Source organism: Jaculus jaculus, chromosome 3 (assembly GCF_020740685.1).
Source record: "Jaculus jaculus isolate mJacJac1 chromosome 3, mJacJac1.mat.Y.cur, whole genome shotgun sequence".
Lineage (NCBI taxonomy): Eukaryota > Metazoa > Chordata > Mammalia > Rodentia > Dipodidae > Jaculus > Jaculus jaculus.
In genome coordinates this window covers 72162656-72182620 of record NC_059104.1, presented here as the reverse complement: position 1 = coordinate 72182620, position 19965 = coordinate 72162656, and the positions used below count along the sequence as shown (strand labels likewise).

The window sequence follows — 19965 nt, the reverse complement described above, 5'->3', positions numbered from 1 at the left end:
AAAATAAAACATTTTTTAAAAGTATTAAATGATCCAGGCATGATGGCCATGCTGAGACTACATAGTGAATTCCCGGTCAGCCTGGGCTAGAGGAAGTCTCTACCTCAAAAAGCAAAAAAAAAATAAAATAAAATAAAAATAAAAATATTGATGAAACCAGTAAACCATAGTCATAATTCTAAACACCACCTGAGTAACTCTAATTCTAGCTTTTGTTGGCATATTAGCCCTCAATTTTCTAGTCATAGCAAAAAAAAAAGCAAAAACCAGGGCTGGAGAGAGATGGCTTAGCAGTTAAGGTGCTTGCTTGTGAAGCCTAAGAACCCATGTTCAACTGTTTAGGTCCCACGTAAGCCAGATACACAAAGTAGCACAAGGTGATGCAGTGTCTGGAGTTTGATTACAATGGCTGTAGGCCTTGGAACACTAATTCTCTCTCACACATTAAAAAAAAAAAAAAAAGAAAAGAAAAAAGAAAAGAAAAGCAAAACACAAGATGAAGGCTAGGGAAATGGCTCAGTGGATAAAGAAAGGATTTGTCTCACAAGACCCCATGTAAAAAGCTAGAAGCCATAATAGGCTTCTGTAGTCCCAGAACACTTACAAAAAGAAGTAAGGCTGAGGCAGGGGAATTTGGGGAAAACTCAGACCATCTAGAGTGACAAACACAGAGATGAACATCAAGAGACCCTGCCTCAAAAATGAAGGTGACCGGGTTGAAGAGATGGCTTAGGGGTTAAGTGCTTGCCTATGAAGCCTAAGGACCCCAGGTCCAGGCTTGATTGTCCAGTACCCATGTAAGCCAGGTGTACAAGGTGGCACATGCATCTGGAGTGGCTAGAGGCCCTGGTGCGCCCATTCTCTCTCTCTCTGCCTTTCTCTCCTTGTCTGTCTTTCTCAAATAAACCAACAATAACAAAAAAAAAATGAAGGTGACCCTAGAAAATTGTTCTGTGATTTCACAGCATGACACACCTGCCCTTACACACATCATACACCAAAACACACAGTCAAAAAGGAAACTAAGACAAATTGCAGGTTTAAAGCCTTGAAGATCTGAGCTGACCCCACTTAGTCACACCATATTCAGTAAGACTTTGTTTTAGTTTGACCCTTTCCTTTTTCATTCTTTATATACTCCTGTACTATAAAAGGTTTGGTTTTCTCTACTGCTCTTACCTCCTCTGCTGAGTCAGAGGATCTGATGCCTCTCTCCTCCCAGCAAAACCTGGAACTCTTCTGGGTTTGGGCAGATGCAGGTAGTAGCAGTGTATTTAACTCTAGATTAATTCTGCTTTTGTCTTGATTTCTTTGCTTTTTAGGTATAGTCTTCCTTTCTGAGAAAGGGCTCATGTTCTCTAGCTTCTTGATGTCTTTCAGTTCCTCAGACTTCCTCAGCTTCTTCTTCCTCTTGGCTTTGGCATCAAAAACCTCTTCGGTACTGACAGGACCATCTAGCTGCTTCTCAGAAATACCTGCTCGCACCACATCTTGCTCTGCTTTATCTTTTGCAGGCCTTATTTTTTGATCCTCTTCTCTGTTGTCAGAGTGTAACTCTTCATTGTCATTTTCCTGAAAAGGGGAATCATTAGGTACGCCTGATTCAGACTCTAGCTGATAGTCAAGACATTTCTCTTTTTTTGTTTTTCGGTTATCTTTGGGTTCTTCTCTTATTTTAGATTTTAAATCTCTTATTTCAGCCTTCTTAGCTTTCTTTAATTCCTTTGTTTCTTTTATTTCATCCTTTTTGGGTTTTTTGGAGTCCTTTAATTCTTCCTTGGCTTCCAAAATTCTTTTTTTTGTCCTTAAGTCAAAAACTAAATTTTCAGAGGAGCCCTCTAGCTCAGGTTTGGACTTCTCTTTTAGTCTCCCAGTTTTTGTTTTTTTCTTTTTCAGGTCATTTGGGCTTTTCTCCTCCTTGTGCTTTAAGTTTTTCTTTTTCTTCCTTGGGGAAGTCTCTTCTTGCATCTCACTTTGCTGGTCACTATCAGAGTTCGCCTCAAATATGTCATTATTTAAAGATAATCTCTATATAATACAAAAAAAGGTTAAAACACTCACTAACATAACTTTAAGGCTTTTGAAAAACAACACTAAATGAAACCTAACAAAAATGTTTTTAAAGAAGATTTAACTTCTTAAAATCACTTCAACTGAATCTGTGTATTATTTAGTTCTGACTTAGCGAACAGGTCTTGGGAGGAGTGAATATCAATTTAAAGAAGCAGACAAGGCTGGGAGTAGTGGCGCACGCCTTTTATTCCAGCACTTGGGAGGCTGGAGTAGGAGGACTACTGTGAGTATGAGGTCAGCCTAAGACTACAGATGGACTTCCAGATTAGCCTGGGCTAGAGCAACATGCTACCTTAAAACACCAAAATGAAGCAGACAAGAGGAAGAATATCAGTTCTTTGGAAGTATCAAATTAAAGCAAGAGATAAGAATATATGAAGGCTATGGGCTGGAGAGATGGCTTAGCGGTTAAGTGCTTGCCTGTGAAGCCTAAGGACCCCGGTTCGAGGCTCGGTTCCCCAGGTCCCACGTTAGCCAGATGCACAAGGGGGCGCACGCGTCTGGAGTTCGTTTGCAGAGGCTGGAAGCCCTGGCGCGCCCATTCTCTCTCTCTCCCTCTCTCTGTCTTTCTCTCTGTGTCTGTTGCTCTCAAATAAATAAATAAAAATTAAAAAAAAAAAAGTAAAAAAAAGAATATATGAAGGCTGTAATTGACTTAAACTTCAATTTCCAAAACTACCAATAAAATAATTTCTACAGACTTTCTTGATTGGCAATCAAGGAAACACAAAGAGTTAGGGGTTAGTAACATTTGCTGGCACTTCAATAACACAGACTTCTTAGGATTTTAGGTTGGACAAGGTGGTATATACCTGTGATCTCAGCACTTTGGGAAAGAGTCTGGATGATGAGGAGTGTTCAAGGTCATCCTCAGCTACATGGGGAGTTTCAGTACAAAGCCTTACCTACTGTCTCAAAAACAAAAACAAACAACCAGAGACTTTGGATATCAGAGTATTCTTTTTTTTTTTTTCTTTGAGGTAGTGTCTCACTCTAGCTCAGGCTGTCCTGGAATTCACTCTGTAGTCTCAGGGTGGCCTCAAACTCACAGCAATTCTCCTACCTCTGCCTCCCGAGTGCTGGGATTAAAGGCATGTGCCACCACACCCGGCTATTCTTTTTTGGGGGATGGGGTCAAGGTAGGGTTTCACTCTAGCCCAGGCTGACCTGAAATTCACTATGTAGTCCTAGGGTAGCCTCAAACTCACAGCAATCCTCCTACCTCTGCCTCCCAAATGCTGGGACTAAAGGCATGCACCACCATGCCCGGCTCAAGAATATTCTTAAACCTACTATTACATTTCAATTATGTTTAGAACAAGCATACTATATTAAAAAAAAAGAAAACAACTTACTATCTCGGGCCAGGCATGGTGGCATGCCAGCCTGAGTTAAAGTGAGACCTTACCTCAAAACAAAATCTTTTTATCAACTGATTTATACTATTGTAATTATAACCTGTCATAATTGCTATGAAAATATATTTTCCTATTCTAAAAAAGAAACTTAAGAATAAGGTATTAGAACTGGGGAGATGGCTCAGTGGCTAAAAGCAGATGGCATAAAAGCAGGAGGACTTGAATTATATCCCTACTACCCACATAAGAAGCCACCTATGGTCAGGCATGCCTGTAACACCAGTTCTGAGGGGTGCTAGGGCAGAGACAGAATTGCTGAGGCTCAATGGTCAAGAATACTGACACAACCCAGCAGCTCTAGGCTCTAGTTTCAGTTAAAGACCATGCCAAGAAAAAACAAAGTGAAAATGCAATAGAGGATGACACCCAAAGTTCTACTCTGGTTAGTATCTGCATACACTATAGACACTCCACACCCATACTATACACAAAATTTTTTTAAAAAAAGAGTAAGGTATTTATATAGATACAAAACACTGAACAAACTATTTTTGTGACTCATTTTCCCAAACTTTCTTATGCTAAATAATATAAGAATAGAAAGGAGGAAAAATAGTATAGGTAACAAGGGGAGAACAAAGTTTTCCCTATAATGGCACCAAGGTTGAAAAGGCAAGGGAATATGGTGGCACTGTCTTAACCTGTTTTTTTGTTTTTTGATTTTTAAGGTAGGGTCTTACTCTAGCTCAGGCCGACCTGGAATTCACTCTGTAGCCTCAGGGAAGCCTTGAACTCATGGCGATTCTCCCACTTCTGCCTCCCAAGTGCTGAGATTAAAGGTGTGCAACCATCACGCCTGGCTTGTCTTAATCTTTTAATTCTCCCCGAGTCACTCCAAACACGCACGCACACACGCACACACATGGGAGAGGGTAGTGGTGGTGGTGGGGAACCATGCCAGCAAAATCAAATGCACACAAACGACATGGAGCTAGAGTTTTAGTTCAGCAGTACAATGAGTACAGCACACACAAAGTGAATTAAGAATTGTTAACAGGCTGGGCATGGTGGTGCACGGCTTTAATCCCAGCACTTGGGAGGCAGAGGTAGGAGGATCACTGTAAGTTTGAGGCCAGCCTGAGAACAGAGTGAATTCCAGGACAGCCTGTGTTAGAGTAAGAACTTAACTTGAAAAAAAAAAAAAAAAAAGAATTGTTAACAGAGCTGGAGATGGTGGTAGAGTTCTTGCCTGCACGCACAAAGCCTTGGATTTGATCTTCAGCACTGCAACAACTGGGTGGGGTGGCACACACCTGTAATCCCAGTACTTAAGCTTTCAAGAGGTAGAATCAGGAGGAACACAGGGAGTGAGGCCAGCCTAGGTTACATGATATCTTATCTCAAAACACACATTAATTTTGTCAGGTGTGCTGAAACACCAAGGCAGAGCCAAGAGGTTTAGTTCAAGACCAGTCTGGCCCACATACTGAGTTCCAGGCTAGCCAGGAATATATAGTGAGAGTTTGCCTTGAAAGTAACAAACAAGGCTAGGGATAAGGCTCAGCTGGTAAGAGCACTTGTATCCAATCCCCAGGCAACCTGTATAAAGCTAGGCATGCCTGTAACCCCAGTGCTAAAGGGACAGTCAGGGAGATCACTGGGGCTCCCTGTAAACAAGTCTAAACAAAAAACAAGAAGCTCCAGGTTCATTGAGTGTCTGTCTCAGGGAAATTAAGCTGAACAGTAATAGAGGAAACCTGACTTCTTCCTCTGGCCTTCACATGCATGCACATCTGTACAAACACACACACACACACACACAGAGAGAGAGAGAGAGAGAGAGAGAGAGAGGGGGGGGGGGGAAGCAACGAAGACTGTAGAAGAGGTAGTGGAAAGCATTTAGGGACATAAGACCCTGTTGCTGAAGACTCCACATGCCTGGGCTGCAAGGTCACTGAGAAATCTTGCTAGACCTGAGCTGAAAACCTCCTCCCTACAGACCAGCAGACAAAGCTGGAAAAAGCTAGATTGCATGCAGCTCTATGGTAGAGAGAGAAATCATCAGTGGAGATAAACAACAGTGACTACTTCAACCCTTAAACTGGGCTAGCCAGGCCAAATGAGCCAATGGGTATAATAGTGGCATGTCTGCTATAGGGGAATCCAACTGTTCTCTAATTGCACTGGAGGCCCACTCCACAGGAGGGTTGGGAGACAAAAGAAAGGAATGGGAGGAGATTGTGACCAAACTAAATTATGTACATGTATAAAAACTGTCATAAAAGTATTTAAAATTAAAAAAGCAATGAACAGATTATCAAAGTTAAATCATGACATTGATAGCAGATTAAATATGAAAGTATCTGTTATAATACTGTAAACTACAACAAATAAAAACAAAAATTATGTCAACAGTCTGCAAAAATACAAAAGATTATTCATAAACAACTACAATGTACAAATGTATTCATTCATTCTTATGTTTACCCCACAGCCCTTGCATATGCTAGTGCTCTACAGACCTTCCAGCTTACTTTTTTTTCCCCCTCTCTTTCTTTCCTTTCTGTTTTTGAGACATCTCTCATCAAAACCTAGTTGGTTCTAAACTCTCAGCAATCCTCTTGCTTTATCCTCTAAGATGCTGGGATTACAAACACACACTCAAGTCAGCTACAGTTTGGATACTGAATATCCTCAAAGCCCCATATGTTAAAGGCTTGAACACCTTGGAAAACACTACTAGGAGGTTTGTAGAATCTTTAAGAGGTGTAGCTTAGAGGAAAATCCTTTGGTCACTGGGAGCATGACTTCAAAGAGAACCTAGTTTCTTCCCTCCTTCCTGCAGAAAAGCAGTTTGCATTACCATATGCCATCGCCATCCAGCATCCCACCAGAAACATACATAGAGGTAAAGCAATGCATTGCCAGACTTTGGACAGAAACCTTCAGAACCATGAGCCAAAATAAAAACTCTTCTCTTTGAAAGTTAATTGTGCCAGGTATTTTATAATAGTGTTATCTAAATAGAACATACAAATTCTACTTGTTTCTCAAATATAATCCCAGATTAGAAACAGAGAAGGTGCTGGAGTGGTGGTGTAGTGGTAAAGGCACTTGCTTGCAAAATCTGAAGGCCCAGGTTCAATTCCCCAGTAACCATGTAATGACAAATGCACAAAGTGGTGCATGTGTCTAGAGTCCATTTTTAGTAGCATGAGGCCCTGGTACAACCATACTCACCCTGTCTCTCTCTGTCTACTTCTCTCTCTCAGAAAAAAATATTTTAAAAGAAGGAATGAATGAACTAACGAACAAACTTAGCAAAAATCACTTGAAGCAATGTCAGGGAAAAAAAAATCAGCCATATGGAATTCACACTAAGAAATACTGTATATTGCCTGGTGTTGTGACACTCACCTTTAATCCCAGCACTCATGGGGCAGACAGAGATCACTGTGAGTTTAAGGCCAGCCTGAGACTACACAGTGAATTCCAAGTCAGCATGGGCTAGAGTGAGACCCTACCTTGAAAATCCAAAAACAAGCACACAAGAAATACTGTATATTTTATTTTTAATAAACTGTTTGCTACATATATTTTCTATCAATAAAATTATAATTTATAAGTAAGATTATGTATGTCAAACCAAAAAAGTGTAAGATAAAACATACGTGAATATCTTTCTTGATTGCTTTAGCTTTGTTCTCTGCAACTTTCTTCCTAAATTCAAGAAGAACTTCTTTACAGTCTTCCAGATGAATCTCAGGCTCCCAGGTATCATCATCTGATGTATATCCTTTCCATCGAACTTTATAGAGGATCTTACCCTGTGATATAAATTTTTAAAAGAAATATTAACGATTAAGTTTTTAAAAGCATACAACTGCTGAGAATATAACTTTAAAACTGCATCCAAGTTTGGAGAGATGCCTTAGTGGTTCAGGTGTTTGCCTGAGAAGCCAAAGGACCCAGATTCAATTCCCCAGGACCCATATAAACCAGATGTACAAGGTGGCACATGCATTTGGAATTACAGTGGCTAAAGGCCCTGGCATGCCTATTTACTCTCTTGTTCTCTCTGAAATAAATAAAAATTAAAATAACAATAATTAAAAAACCTGCATCCAAATGAAACTATTACATTACAAAGTATGCACAGTCATCTGTGGAGACCAGTGGCTTAAGAAAATACATAGGAACTTTTTTCCATAACAAAATCTTTCTAGGGCTGGAGAGTACCCACATATCGAGTCTGATGCACCGGGGTGGTACATACATACATTTGCAGTGACTACAGGAACTGATTTGCCCATTCTCTCTGTTTGCTTGCAACTAACCAAACAAACAAGTGGTATTTCTAAACTTTGAAAAATCAGTCCCACTAATCTTTCTTTTTAAACCAAGACTACATCTTTTTATTATATAAAACAATGTATGATGTTGAAAAACAGAGAAAAAAAACAAAGAAACAAAAAAGTTAAATCCCAGTCAGGCATGGTGGCACACACCTTTAATCCCAGCACTCAGGAGGCAGAGGTAGGAGGATTGCTATGAGTTGGAGTCCATCCAGAGACTACATAAAAAAAAATAATAATAAGTCCCCCAATGATGTTAGTGGCTGAAGAATATCACATAATATAAACAAAAACTTTCCATTTGTTAACCAAAGATTATTTCAATTATTTTCTTTAAGTTTTTTTGTTTATTTATTTGAGAGCAACAGAAGAGGCAGAGAGAGAGAAAATATGAGCATGCCAGAGCCTCCAGCCACTGCAAATGAACTTCAGACACGTGTGCCCCTTTGTGCATCTGGCTAATGTGGGACCTGGGGAATTGAACCTCAAACAGATTCGGGGGGTCGGGGGTAAGGGGGAGGTTCATCAATGGCAAGAGACGCTGCTTCCATATACCCAAGCAGAGAAAAACAACTAAATAGTCCATGAAAACAAAAACCAGCAACTGAAAATGGGCAGCAAGCAGAAGGGGCCCAGGCAAGACTAATTTCTCTGCATACCTTTGAGCTGGAAATCAGGTCTGCAGCCAAACACACCTTAGGGCTGGACTCCAGCATCTCCCCCCAGGCCCCCGCCACCCTCCTCCCTGGTGACACCTTCTCCATCAAGGCAACTGGAGATCCAAGTTATAAACTTTAATAAAACACTTAAGTCAGGCTGGAGAAACAGCTCAGCAGTTAAGGTGCTTGCCTACAAAGCCTAAGAACCCAAGCTCAACTCCCCAGCACCTACATAAGCCATATGCACATGGTAGCACATGCATCTGGAGTTCATTTGCAACGGCTAGAGGCCCTAGTACACCCATTCTCATTGTCTTTCTCAAAATAAATAAATATTTTTATAAAACACCTGAGTCTATAGGGGACATACACCCAAACCACCACACCAAGTAATGCTACTCCTATGAGACACAAGTGTGCACAACGTACTATGAGACATGCTCATTGATGAGTGCATTCAGTGTGCTCGATAAAAGGTTCAGTGATACAGCACTTGCTTAATATGCACAGGGCCTAGGTTCAATCTCCAGCATCACAAATAAATAAATCTACCTGGGAGGCAGAGGCTGGAAGATTTCAAGTTTAAGACCTGACTAGGCTACTCAATGAGTTCAAGGCCTTGCCTAGGAATTTAATGAGACCCTATCTAAGAGAAATAAAAAGAAAACAGGGTTGAGGAGGTGGCTGAGCAGTTAAAGGTGTTTGCTTGCAAAGCCTGCCAGCCCAGGTTCAATTTCCCCAGTATCCACATTAAGCTAGATGCACAAAGTGATGGGTGTACACATCTGAAGTTCATTTGCAATTGCAAGAAGTCCTGTGAACCTATGGTATCCATCAACCTCAAACAAAGATTAAAAAAAATTTTTTTTAAAGGTGAGGGGCTAGAGAAATGGATTGGTGGTCAAGGCACTTGCCTGAGAAGTATAAGGACCCATGTTTAACACCCAGATCCCACATAAGCCAGATGCACAAGATAGCGCATGCACAAAAGGTGGTGCACACATCTGGAGTTCAACTGCAGTGGCTAGAGGCTCTGGCACACCAATTCTCTCTCACACACACATTAAAAAGGGGCTGGAGAAATGGCTCGGTGGTTAAAGGTACTACTTGCAAAGCCTCATGGTCCAGGTTTGATTCCCCAGTACCCACATAAAAAGCCAGATGCACAAAGTGGCACATGTATCTGGGGTTCATTTGCAGTGGCAGGAGGTCCAAACACACATATTCACCCTCCTTAGCCCCCCCATAAAAAATAAATAAATATTTTTAAAAGCCCAAGAATTACAGGAAGGTGCAAGCAGGTGGATTGAAAGTTTAAGATCCTCCTTACCTACATAGAGAGTTCCAGGTTAGCCTAAGCTACATGAGACCCTGCCTCAAAGGTAGAAAAAAAAAAAAATACTTGCATTCAAAACTGCAGCCAAAGCATGCTATCTGTAAAAATCAATGTTTCTGAAAATGTAAAAGTACACACTGCAATAAGCTAGAAGAAAGAATATAATGTATAAATTCTATGTCACTACCAACCCTTAAGTCAGCATTCTCTTCTAGGACCATTTTCATGGGAGAAAAAAAAAAAAAACAAACAAAACAACCAACCACCAGATATTTCCGGGTTCAATTATAGTCTGTACATTTTAGGTGCTGTTTTAGATTTCAAATTTTCATTAGAAAGGATAAGACATGTAAGAGTGTAATAAATGAAGCCGGGCATGGTGGCGCACACCTGTAATCCCAGCACTTGGGAAGCAGAGGTAGGAGGACTGCCTGAGTTCAAGGCTTGACACTACATAGTGAACTCAAGGTCAGCCTAGGCTATAGTGAGAGCCTAGCACGAAGGGGGGGGGGGTAAAAAAAAAAAGGTATAATGAATGGAAGGAAAATAAACCAGCTTATTCATAAAACAGACCCTTATCAAGCCTTTCAAATGCTCTAATGTCAGTTTACTTATTTATGTTTTGGTTTTTCGAGGTAAGGTCTCACTTTAGCCCAGCCTGACATGGAATTCACTATGAAATCTCAGAGTGGCCTCAAACTCACAGCAATCCTCTTAGTCAGCCTCCAAGTGTTGGAAATAAAGGTGTGAACCACGCTCAGCTCTGACATCACTTTACTCTCTTAGCTTCCCCTTGTCTGTTGGGAGCTATGAACCAAACCTCGGCCATGTTGACAGAAACCGCCATATAGCAAGTTAAGTTTCTATTTCCTCACCTAATGATCTATTTACCAGAAATGAAGAAGCCATTACGCCTGGGTGATAGCCTCTCCTGGTGCTGCCGGTAATTGACGAAGAAACAAAGAAATTGCATTTAGCCAGTAACCCTGTGATCTCTGGCCTGAATATGACTCCTTCCCCCTACAACCCTATATAAACCTATGTGTAAAAATAAATTTCGAGACCTTGACAAATACCTAACTTGGTCTTCTTGTGTCTGTTTGCTTTCTCCCATTCAGGTTAACTTCCCCTCGGGTCCTTGTTCAACTCCCCACTGGCCTAGGAAGTGGTGCTGAATGTGGGGCTTGAGGTATGAAGACAAAACCTAAACATTGCTCTAGTGGACAGCCGTCCCTGCCATTGGATCGCCACCCCTTGGGGGGGGGCGGGGGTAAGTGAAGATAAGAGGTCACTGCAGGCAGTCTGCACCTGTAATACAGACCTGCACTGTGATCACCACAGAAAGCCTGCCTGTGATACAGATCCACTAAGGTAAGACAAGTGAGGAATTCTAAGGCAAACTATTTAAATAAAGACTATTTAGTCAGATTTGCAAGACAAAAGAATTGCAGGATTTCTTTGTTGCTTTTTGTAAATTTCTTTTCCTTCTTTTACTTTTGGTTGGTGCCATTGCATGGAATTACAACATAGCGACAGGGCAACTGAAGTCTCTTGGCCAGGACTACCCTCTGGCACTGGCTAAAGGCCCCTAGCTCCCTGCGCGAGTCCCAACAGCCCTTTCGGGCATTGGCAAAGACCTCCTATCTAGCCTCTCCTACTATCAATGAAACTAAGTAAACAGGAACTTTTCATCCAGGGAATTAAGGACTCCCTCAAAACTCATGGAGCAAAAGTTAAGAAAAAAGATCTTGTTCGCTTTTTCCTCTTCTTAAGACGATTTATGTCCATGGTTTCCCTGGGAAGGTACCACTGATGAAAAAAGATGGGGGAGAGTGGGAGATTGTTTAAAAGATTACTACAGGACTTTTGGCCCTGAAAAGGTCCCGGTTCAGATCTTCTCCTATTGGAACTTAATAAACGATGTACTTCAGGTTCACCAGTGCCAACCGGACGTTTCAAAAGTTGTTAGGGATGGAGAATTCTTTCTTAAAAATAACCTTAAACCTAACCAAACCCCTCCCATTCATGAACTAACTTCCAGCCATCAGGATCCCCACTGCTACTACTACTGCTGCAGCAGCTCCCTCCCCCAAGTCTCCCTCCAGGCAGGCACCATGGCGCCAGCTCCCAGGCAAAGGTGCGAGGCAAGAGAAATGATCCCCCTTCGCAGTGCCCCTCTGCCATTATTCCTATGCCTGAGGATGACCCACCTGCTCTTAAATCCATATTCTCTCCAAATCTGCAGTTACCCCTCCCCCAATACCCCTCTTTCCCTAGATGAGTAATCAGAGCTACAGGGTGAGGCTGCCAGGTATCACAACCCTGACTGGCCACCTCCCACAGCCCCCAAAGCAGACCCTCCACCTTATCTTCACATGCCTAAGTCACATCACTTCTGTGCCCCTGTAACACTTGATTGTGATTTAGAAGCAGTCACTTGACAGGCAACCCGCCAACTTTCCCCAGAAACCCAATCACTAAAAACTCTTCTTACAGTTAAAAAAGAAAAGGCCACCTTGCTTAAACAACTCCATGATTTAGACTTAGAAATCCGTTTTCCCTCTCCTGCCCCCAAACAACACATCAAAACTAAAATCAAACAACCCAAGACTGTTCATGCATTTCCAGTAACACACGCCCAAGTGAAAGCAGGAACAAATTCTTTAAACCCGTTGACGACTCAGGTCGAGCGGGGCAGAAAAAGATTCAGGGGAGGAAGACTCTGAAGGAGATAAGCAGTCTAAACAATCCACTGATTCAGATGATGATAGCGAGCCAGGCAGGAACAAAAGTATTATTCTTCAGCCCCAGCAGTATCACCATTTAAAATTTAAATATATCAAGGAATTAAAAAGTGCTGTTTCCTCTTATGGACCTACTGCTTCCTTTACCATGATCCTACTAGAGGCCCTTAGTGATAATTGGCTTTCAGTAAATGATTGGAAAATGCTAGCAAAGGCCGTCCTGACACGAGGGGACTTTCTCCTGTGGCAGGCTGATTATACTGAGAGATGTCCAGACTCTGCCCTCTTACAGGATGCCAGTCAGCCCTCACCTTTAAAATCACTCCCAAAACAATTACTGCTACATATAGTCCCTACACCTGCTTTTCTTATGACAATAAGGACAGTTGTTTAGATTATGAATCCACCTATGGAGGTTGTAGATATTAGAGCTGCAAGAATACATAAAGTCTATGGTAAAAATGGTATTCTCTGCCTCCAAGGAAAAGAGTTCATCCTCGTTATCTCTGACCCTTGGCATGAGCGCTGGGAAAAGGGAGTCACAGGCAAACTATAATGACGGCTGGTCCTCCTATGCTACGGGAAATATATATATATGTATGTATGTATGTATCTCCAGACAATTAGTCCCTGCAGACTCCAAGGATCAAGTAAATCAAATAATTTTAGAAAATGAACAAAACCTCCACTCTGCCCTCCAAAATCATAACAAGGTAAAATGGGACTCTTGGCCAATATATCTTCAATATGCTGTTAATCTACTTAATGCCTCTTCTTGCTTGCTTTGTGCCTCCCTTTCACGTCCAATCCTTGCTGCAACTCCCCTAAATGCCTCCTCTACCTTCAGCCTTTCCTTTAACCAATCTCACTATAAGGCCACTCCTCCTGTCTCCCCAGTCCCGCTACTCTTACACCATCTAAATAACATTTTCACGTTGCGCTGCTTCCTTACTAACAAATCACTACCTACTGACTTAACTTAAACACAAAACACCTCTGTAACTACGGAACTTATACACCCCCACTGATTTATTTCTGGTACAATGAAACCCTGTTTACTCACATTAATAGCACTACCCCGAAACCCTGTATTCTGGTAGCTGTGGTCCCCCAACTCACCATGTATAACCCCGATGAATTTGCCTGGCTCTTCCACACCGCTCATAAGAGAGTAGCCTTCCTTCCACTAGTGGTAGGTGTAAGCCTGACCACATCAATTATTTCTGCAGGGGTGGCAGGCGGAGCATTGGGGCACTCCTTGTATTCTGCCAGCAAATTTTCTAAAAAACTATAACAGATGATTGATTCTTAAATCCCTCCAGAGACAGAGACAGATCACCTCCCTAGCCAAGGTCACCCTACAAAATCAATGTACTCTCAACCTCCTTACAACAGAAAAAGGAGGAACATGTATGACTCTGCAAGAGGAGTGCTGTTTCTATGTCAATGAATCCAAAATCTTTGAGGGAAACATAAAAAATTTACAAAAACTTAGTCGAGTTGCATTCTCGATATGGTCCCTCCTACTCTCAATTTTGGGCCAATTCCTCCTCCTTCTCCTGGTTGCCATCGGTACTAGGACCTCTACTTATTTTAATCCTCTACTCACAATCAGACCTATTATTATAAATAAAATCATGACTTTTATACATCAACAGATTGATGCCATTAAGATGCAGCCTTTGCACGTTCATTATCACAGACTGGAGCTGGCAGATTGAGGCGTTGCCACTAAAGACCTACCACCTACAGCTGTCACTCTCCCTTGATCTTCATTCTGTACTCATTTACTATACTGTATACATTCTGTACTCATTTATTATACTGCTGTCCTCTACACCTCTGGTATTGCTGCAGTCTACCTGTCATGGCCAAATAGCTACCCCTCCCAAGGAAGCTACATAGGATTCAGACCTCTACATATCGGCTCACAATAAAATGAGTGCAATATGGACACCAACATGGGTGCGAGGCAAAGCACCGCAAAGGAAGGTTCCTTTCTGACCGCTTCTGAATTCCCTGAGAGAAAAACCTGACTTACATGGAGGTTGGTACCATAACTATTATCACTAAGGCCGTGCCTCACTCACTGGCCACATAGGCCCTGCCTCCCCTCCCCAAAAGGTACCAAGGGCCAAAGATTGTGGGAAAAAGACATCCCACGGGAGGAGTTGGGCCCCTACTCCCCCAGTTGGTTAATGCCCACCGCTGCAAAGCAGGCCTTCCCCTCTTTTTGTATAAAAGAAGGGAGGAGATGTTGGGAGCTATGAACCAAACCTCAGCCATGTTGACAGAAACCACCATATAGCAAGTTAAGTTTCTATTTCCTCACCTAATGATCTATTTACCAGAAAAGAAGCTGTTACGCCTGGGTGATAGCCTCTCCTGGTGCTGCTGGTAATTGATGAAGAAACAAAGAAATTGCATTTAGCCAGTAACCCTGTGATCTCTGGCCTGAATATGATTCCTTCCCCCTACAACCCTATATAAACCTATGTGTAAAAATAAATTTCGAGACCTTGACAAATACCTAGCTTGGTCTCCTTCTTGTGCCTGTTTGCTTTCTCCAATTCAGGTTAACTTCCCCTTGGGTCCTTGTTCAACTCCCCGCTTCCTGGGGCACTTGTCCAAGACTCTTCTGTGCCAGCTAGACAAGTCTGAACAGACTTTATTCCTCTAGGCCTCTAATTCCTACAGAAGCTGGGCAAATGAGTGAAAGTGGCAGGGACTAATTAAATCTGGAAGGCAGCAACAGTGATTCACAGAACAATGGGAAGTGTGAGGAAGCATATGCATCCAGTTTTTGTGACTTGGAAGGTATTCTGTTTGTTTGTGACAGGGTTTCATAGAGCCCAGATTTGCCTTGAACTCCTGATCTATCTACCTCCACTTCCATAAGTGTTGGGATTATGAGCATGATGGAATTTTTAAGAAAAGTCCAAAACCATTGTGGAAGAGGCAACAGAAAGAATACAAGAGGTAAAGGAAGGGGCTTTGGAATACTGTCTTCCAGACATAAAATGGCTATGGCACTCATGACTTCACAGTGGCTGATGCTACCTACACAAGACCTGCATAATAGGAAGGGGGGAAAAGATGACATCAAAACAGCACAGGGAAAGCCAGGTGTGGTAGCACATGCATTTAATCCCAGCACTTGGGAGGCAGAGGTAGGACTGCTTTGAGTTTGAGGTCAGCCTGGGCTAGAGTGAGACCCTACCTTGGGAAAAAGAGAGAGAGGCTGACTGACTAATGGAAAGAGGGAGGGAATATATAATGGAGTATGTATTTCTGAAGAGGAAAGTGGGGGAGGGGAGGAAATTATCATGGTTTATTGTCTGTAAACTGTCAATTAAAATTTTTTAATAACCAAGTCAATTCTCGTGTGTCTGAATTTTTAAAATTTTTATATTTTTCTTTACTTATTTGCAAGGAGAGAGGAGGGGGAGAGAAGAGAAGATGGATATGAAAGGGCCTCTCGCCACTACAAACTCCAGATGCATGCACCACTTTGTGTATCAGGCTTTATGTGGGTACTTGGAAATAGAAGCCAGGCCATCAAGCTTTGCAATCAAGTACCTTTAGCCAGAGTCATCTCTCCAGCCCTCTGATTAAATTTAAATACCTAGATTTATAAGGAAAGCTAATGCATCACTATTAGAACCTGTAAGTTTGTTAACAGCGAGTTGCCTAATCAACAGGACTGCTCAGTTACTGGATTAAAAACTACCCTAGTCCTGGTTTGTTAAACTAATACTTCGAGTCTTATACATCACTCATTCTCAAAACATCTAAAAATCCAGTCTTGAGAAATAAATTTTAACTCAACTTTATATCACTAAATTCTAAGTCTCTTTTACCTCTTAACATCAACATCTATAACTTCTTAGTTTCACCCACTTTAAACACAAGGCTTTAGGTAAAATGTCTACAATACATGACACCATCTAAATTAAGTATATGTGTGAATGCGCAAATTAACAATACCTCCCAGCTGGGCATGGTGGCTCACACCTTTAATCCCAGCACTTGGAAGCAGAGGTAGGAGGATGATCCCTGTGAGCTCAAGGCCACCCTGAGACTACAGAGTAAATTCAAGGCCAGCCTGGACTAGAGTGAGACCCTACCTTGAAAAGCAAAGGACAACAACAAAAACATTATCTCCCTAGCTATATGCCTACCAAGTGATATAAATACATAGAAAATGGCTTACCTTCTCATCTCAAGATAGTTACAATATATTTGAGAGGGCTGGAGAAATGGCTCACAGTTAAGGCACTAGTCTGCAAAGCCTAACAACCCAGGTTTGATTCTGTAATACCCAAGTAAAGCCAGATGCACAAATTGGCACATGCATCTGGAGTTCATTTGCAGCAGCTACAGGCCCTGGTTATGTCGATCCATTCTCTCTCACTCTTTGCAAATAAATAATTTTTTAAGTTTATAGCATGTATAGACAAAAAAGTTAACACAATTTAGCATATAAAAACTAGCAAATAACAGAAAATAAATTTAACAGAGAGAAAATTCTGTGAGAACTTATCTACTGCCCATGCTTACCTCTTCACCCAATTCATTTACTCGTGTAGTAGTCTAGGGTCTGGAGATGTCTCAAATAAATAAATTTTTTAAATATTTTATTTTTATTTATTTGAGAGAGAAACAGGCAGAGAAAGGGAGAAGGGAGGGGAGAAAAAGAGAGAATGCCCGGATACACCAGGGCATCCAGCCACTGCAAACAAACTCCAGACGCATTTGCCACCTTGTGCATCTGGATTAAGTAGGTCCTGAGGAATCGAACCTGGTTTCCTTTGGCTTTGCAGGCAAGTGCCTTAACTGCTAAGCCATCTCTCTAGCCCTAGATAAATATTTTTAAAAGACTAACAAAATCATATGTTATAGATTAAAGAAGCCAAGACAAATTAAGAGTCTTAATTCATAAAGATAATAACCTTAAATAAATAGAGGTCTCCACAAATAACAAGGACAGAGATGAAAAAGCACCTTGCTGGATAGGGATCAGGTTTTTTTGTTGTTGTTTAAAAGAGAGATGGTGGGCTGGCAAGATGGCTTAGCGATTAAAGTGCTTGCCTGCAAAGCCAAGGGATCCAGGCTCGATTCCCCAGGACCCATATAAGACATATGCACAAGGTGCAGCATGAGTCTGGGGGTTCATTAGCAGTGCCTGGATGCCCTGTAGCGCCCATTCTCTTTCCCTCAAATAAATAAAGAATAAAATTTTTCTCTTTTTAAAAAAAGAGAGATGGTTTAGCGGTGAAGGCACTTGCCTGCAAAACCTAAGGACCCAGGTTCGATTCCCCAGGACCCATGTCAACTAGCTGCACAATGCGCAAGGTCGCGCATGCGTCTGGAGTTGTTTGCAGTGGCTAGACGCCCTGGCGTGCCCATTCTCTAATTAATAAAAATGTTTAAAAAGGCTTCACAGACTAACGGACCCCACGGCTTTGCAAAGACTGATAGGACCTCCCTCGGAAAGGAGGAGTATGAGTGGCGGCTTGGAGTGGTTGCTGGGGGAAAACTAAGCGCCTGAAGAGTGTGCTGAGTTTCTTAATTTACTGTAGGGTTTCTGTCGTACGAAGCACATGGAGGACAGATAATTCTTTTCAGGTTTTAGAAACCTTTTGCCATCCGGGCTGGAGAGATGGCTTAGCGGTTAAGGTTTGCCTGCAAAGTCAAAGGACCCCGGTTCCATTCCCCAGGACCCACGTAAGCCAGATGCACAAGGGGACGCAAGCATCAGGAGTTTGCAGTACCTGGAAGCCCTGACGCGCCAATTTTCTCTCTCACTCTCTACCTCAAGTAAATAAATTAATTAATTTAATTAAATTAAAAGAAACCTTGCCATCACACTCTCTTAGGGAGATTAGTATTTTATTCTGAGGACGAATGAAAACTTGACTTTTAAACTAGGAAACTAATTCTAGTTATGGACTATGACGAGTTACTACCTACCAGTCCTTTTCTAGGAGGGCTGTAACTCAAAACTGTATCCAAGTGATGAGGACCACCGGAGCCTCCCACCAGTTAGTTGTCTCGCATTCTACGACGCTCAACACCACATTCCAAACTGCTTCATCTCTTCTCCCGAATTAACGATCAAAACTTCCCTACGCATCCTCCCAGAGGCGGCCACTGAAGTCCACTCGCGATGTCACCGCTGAGCGCCCGACTGCACCGGCTCGTGAACGGTCCTCCCTAGCTAACTGCTGGGCGTCCGCAGACGTGGGGACCCTCGGTCCTCCCACGGGGTCCGCCCTGGCCCTCGCAGCAGGCACTGCGCTGCCCTACGTACCCCCTCGTTCTTCATGTCCAGGATCTTCTCCACCTCGAACACGTCCTCCCCGTCCTCCTCGCTGTCCCCAGGGGCCTCCGCTTTCATGGCTGCGTCCTTCTCTTCTGCCACTCCAACTTCGCCTTCGGCGTTGGGCAACTCGCCACTGCTGTCGGCACCTGACACGGTCACACTAGCTTGCTCCTCAACCGGTACTGGAGCCACGGCCGCCATCACGAGCTCGGGAAGAACCGCTGGGGAAAACAACGGCAAGGCACTCTCAGACCGCTCCTCCCGCCCAGCTCGGCCCCACTGCGCTGTGAGGAAAACCAGCCAACTGCGGCCTGGGCGCTCTGGAGTGACACAGATACAGACCAATCAGATAAAGGCAGGCGGGCCAAAGCCCTGACGAGCCTACGGGAAGTGGATGGGCGGGCCGCGAAGGGGTTCGCCCTTGGCGGAAGGACGCTTCTGGGACGGAGCGGAAGGAGTCGCCCGAGGGGTGGGGAAATGGGAGGAGCTGCCGTGAGGCGAGTCTCGGAGGACGCGGGCGAAGTAGATGGCTTGACACTGAGGAGGAGGGTCCTACCAATAGCTACCTTCGGAGAGGGGCGACTTTTGTGCTTTCTAGGAAACACCCTGACTGGTACCAACATCCCTCAGAGCAGATCAGATGCCCTGGAACACAAATATGATTATAGTTGGCACGTGATGTAGTCAGTTAAATAAAGCCCATAGGACTACTTGATTTATTTTATTTATTTTTTAAATTTATTTAATTTTTATTAACATTTTCCATGATTATAAAAAAAAAGCCTATAGTAATACCCTCCCTCCCCCCACACACTTTCCCCTTTGAAAATCCATTCTCCATCATATTACCTCCCCATACCCTCCTCCCTTCCTTTCTCTGCCCTTTATATCTCCTTTTTAACTTACTGGCCTCTGCTACTAAGTATTTGATTACTTGATTTTAATGAGTATTGTTTAAAGAATGGTTAAAAGCTGGGCCTGGTGGTGCACGGACTTAATCCCAACACTTGGGAGGCATAGGTAGGAGAATCATTGTGAGTTGGAGGCCAGCCTGGGACTACATAGTAAATTCCCGGTCAGCCTGGGCTACCCCAAGACTCTACGTTGGGGAAACA

The 19965-nt window shown here is 42.7% G+C and overlaps 1 protein-coding gene across 1 annotated transcript in view; it reads right to left on the bottom strand.

Annotated features, from left to right (window-relative positions):
- The window catches only part of Mphosph8 (M-phase phosphoprotein 8), a 113129-nt gene extending 93991 nt beyond the window's left edge, over nucleotides 1-19138 (bottom strand). Inside the window, exons 1-3 of the mRNA XM_045145517.1 lie at nucleotides 18839-19138; nucleotides 7103-7258; nucleotides 1180-2028 (exon numbers count right to left, since the gene is read on the bottom strand). Coding sequence (XP_045001452.1) covers nucleotides 1180-2028; nucleotides 7103-7258; nucleotides 18839-19051 — 1218 coding nt within the window. The 5' untranslated portion in view covers nucleotides 19052-19138. The remainder of the gene's footprint in view (nucleotides 1-1179; nucleotides 2029-7102; nucleotides 7259-18838) is intronic.
- Between the last annotated feature and the right edge of the window lie 827 nt (nucleotides 19139-19965).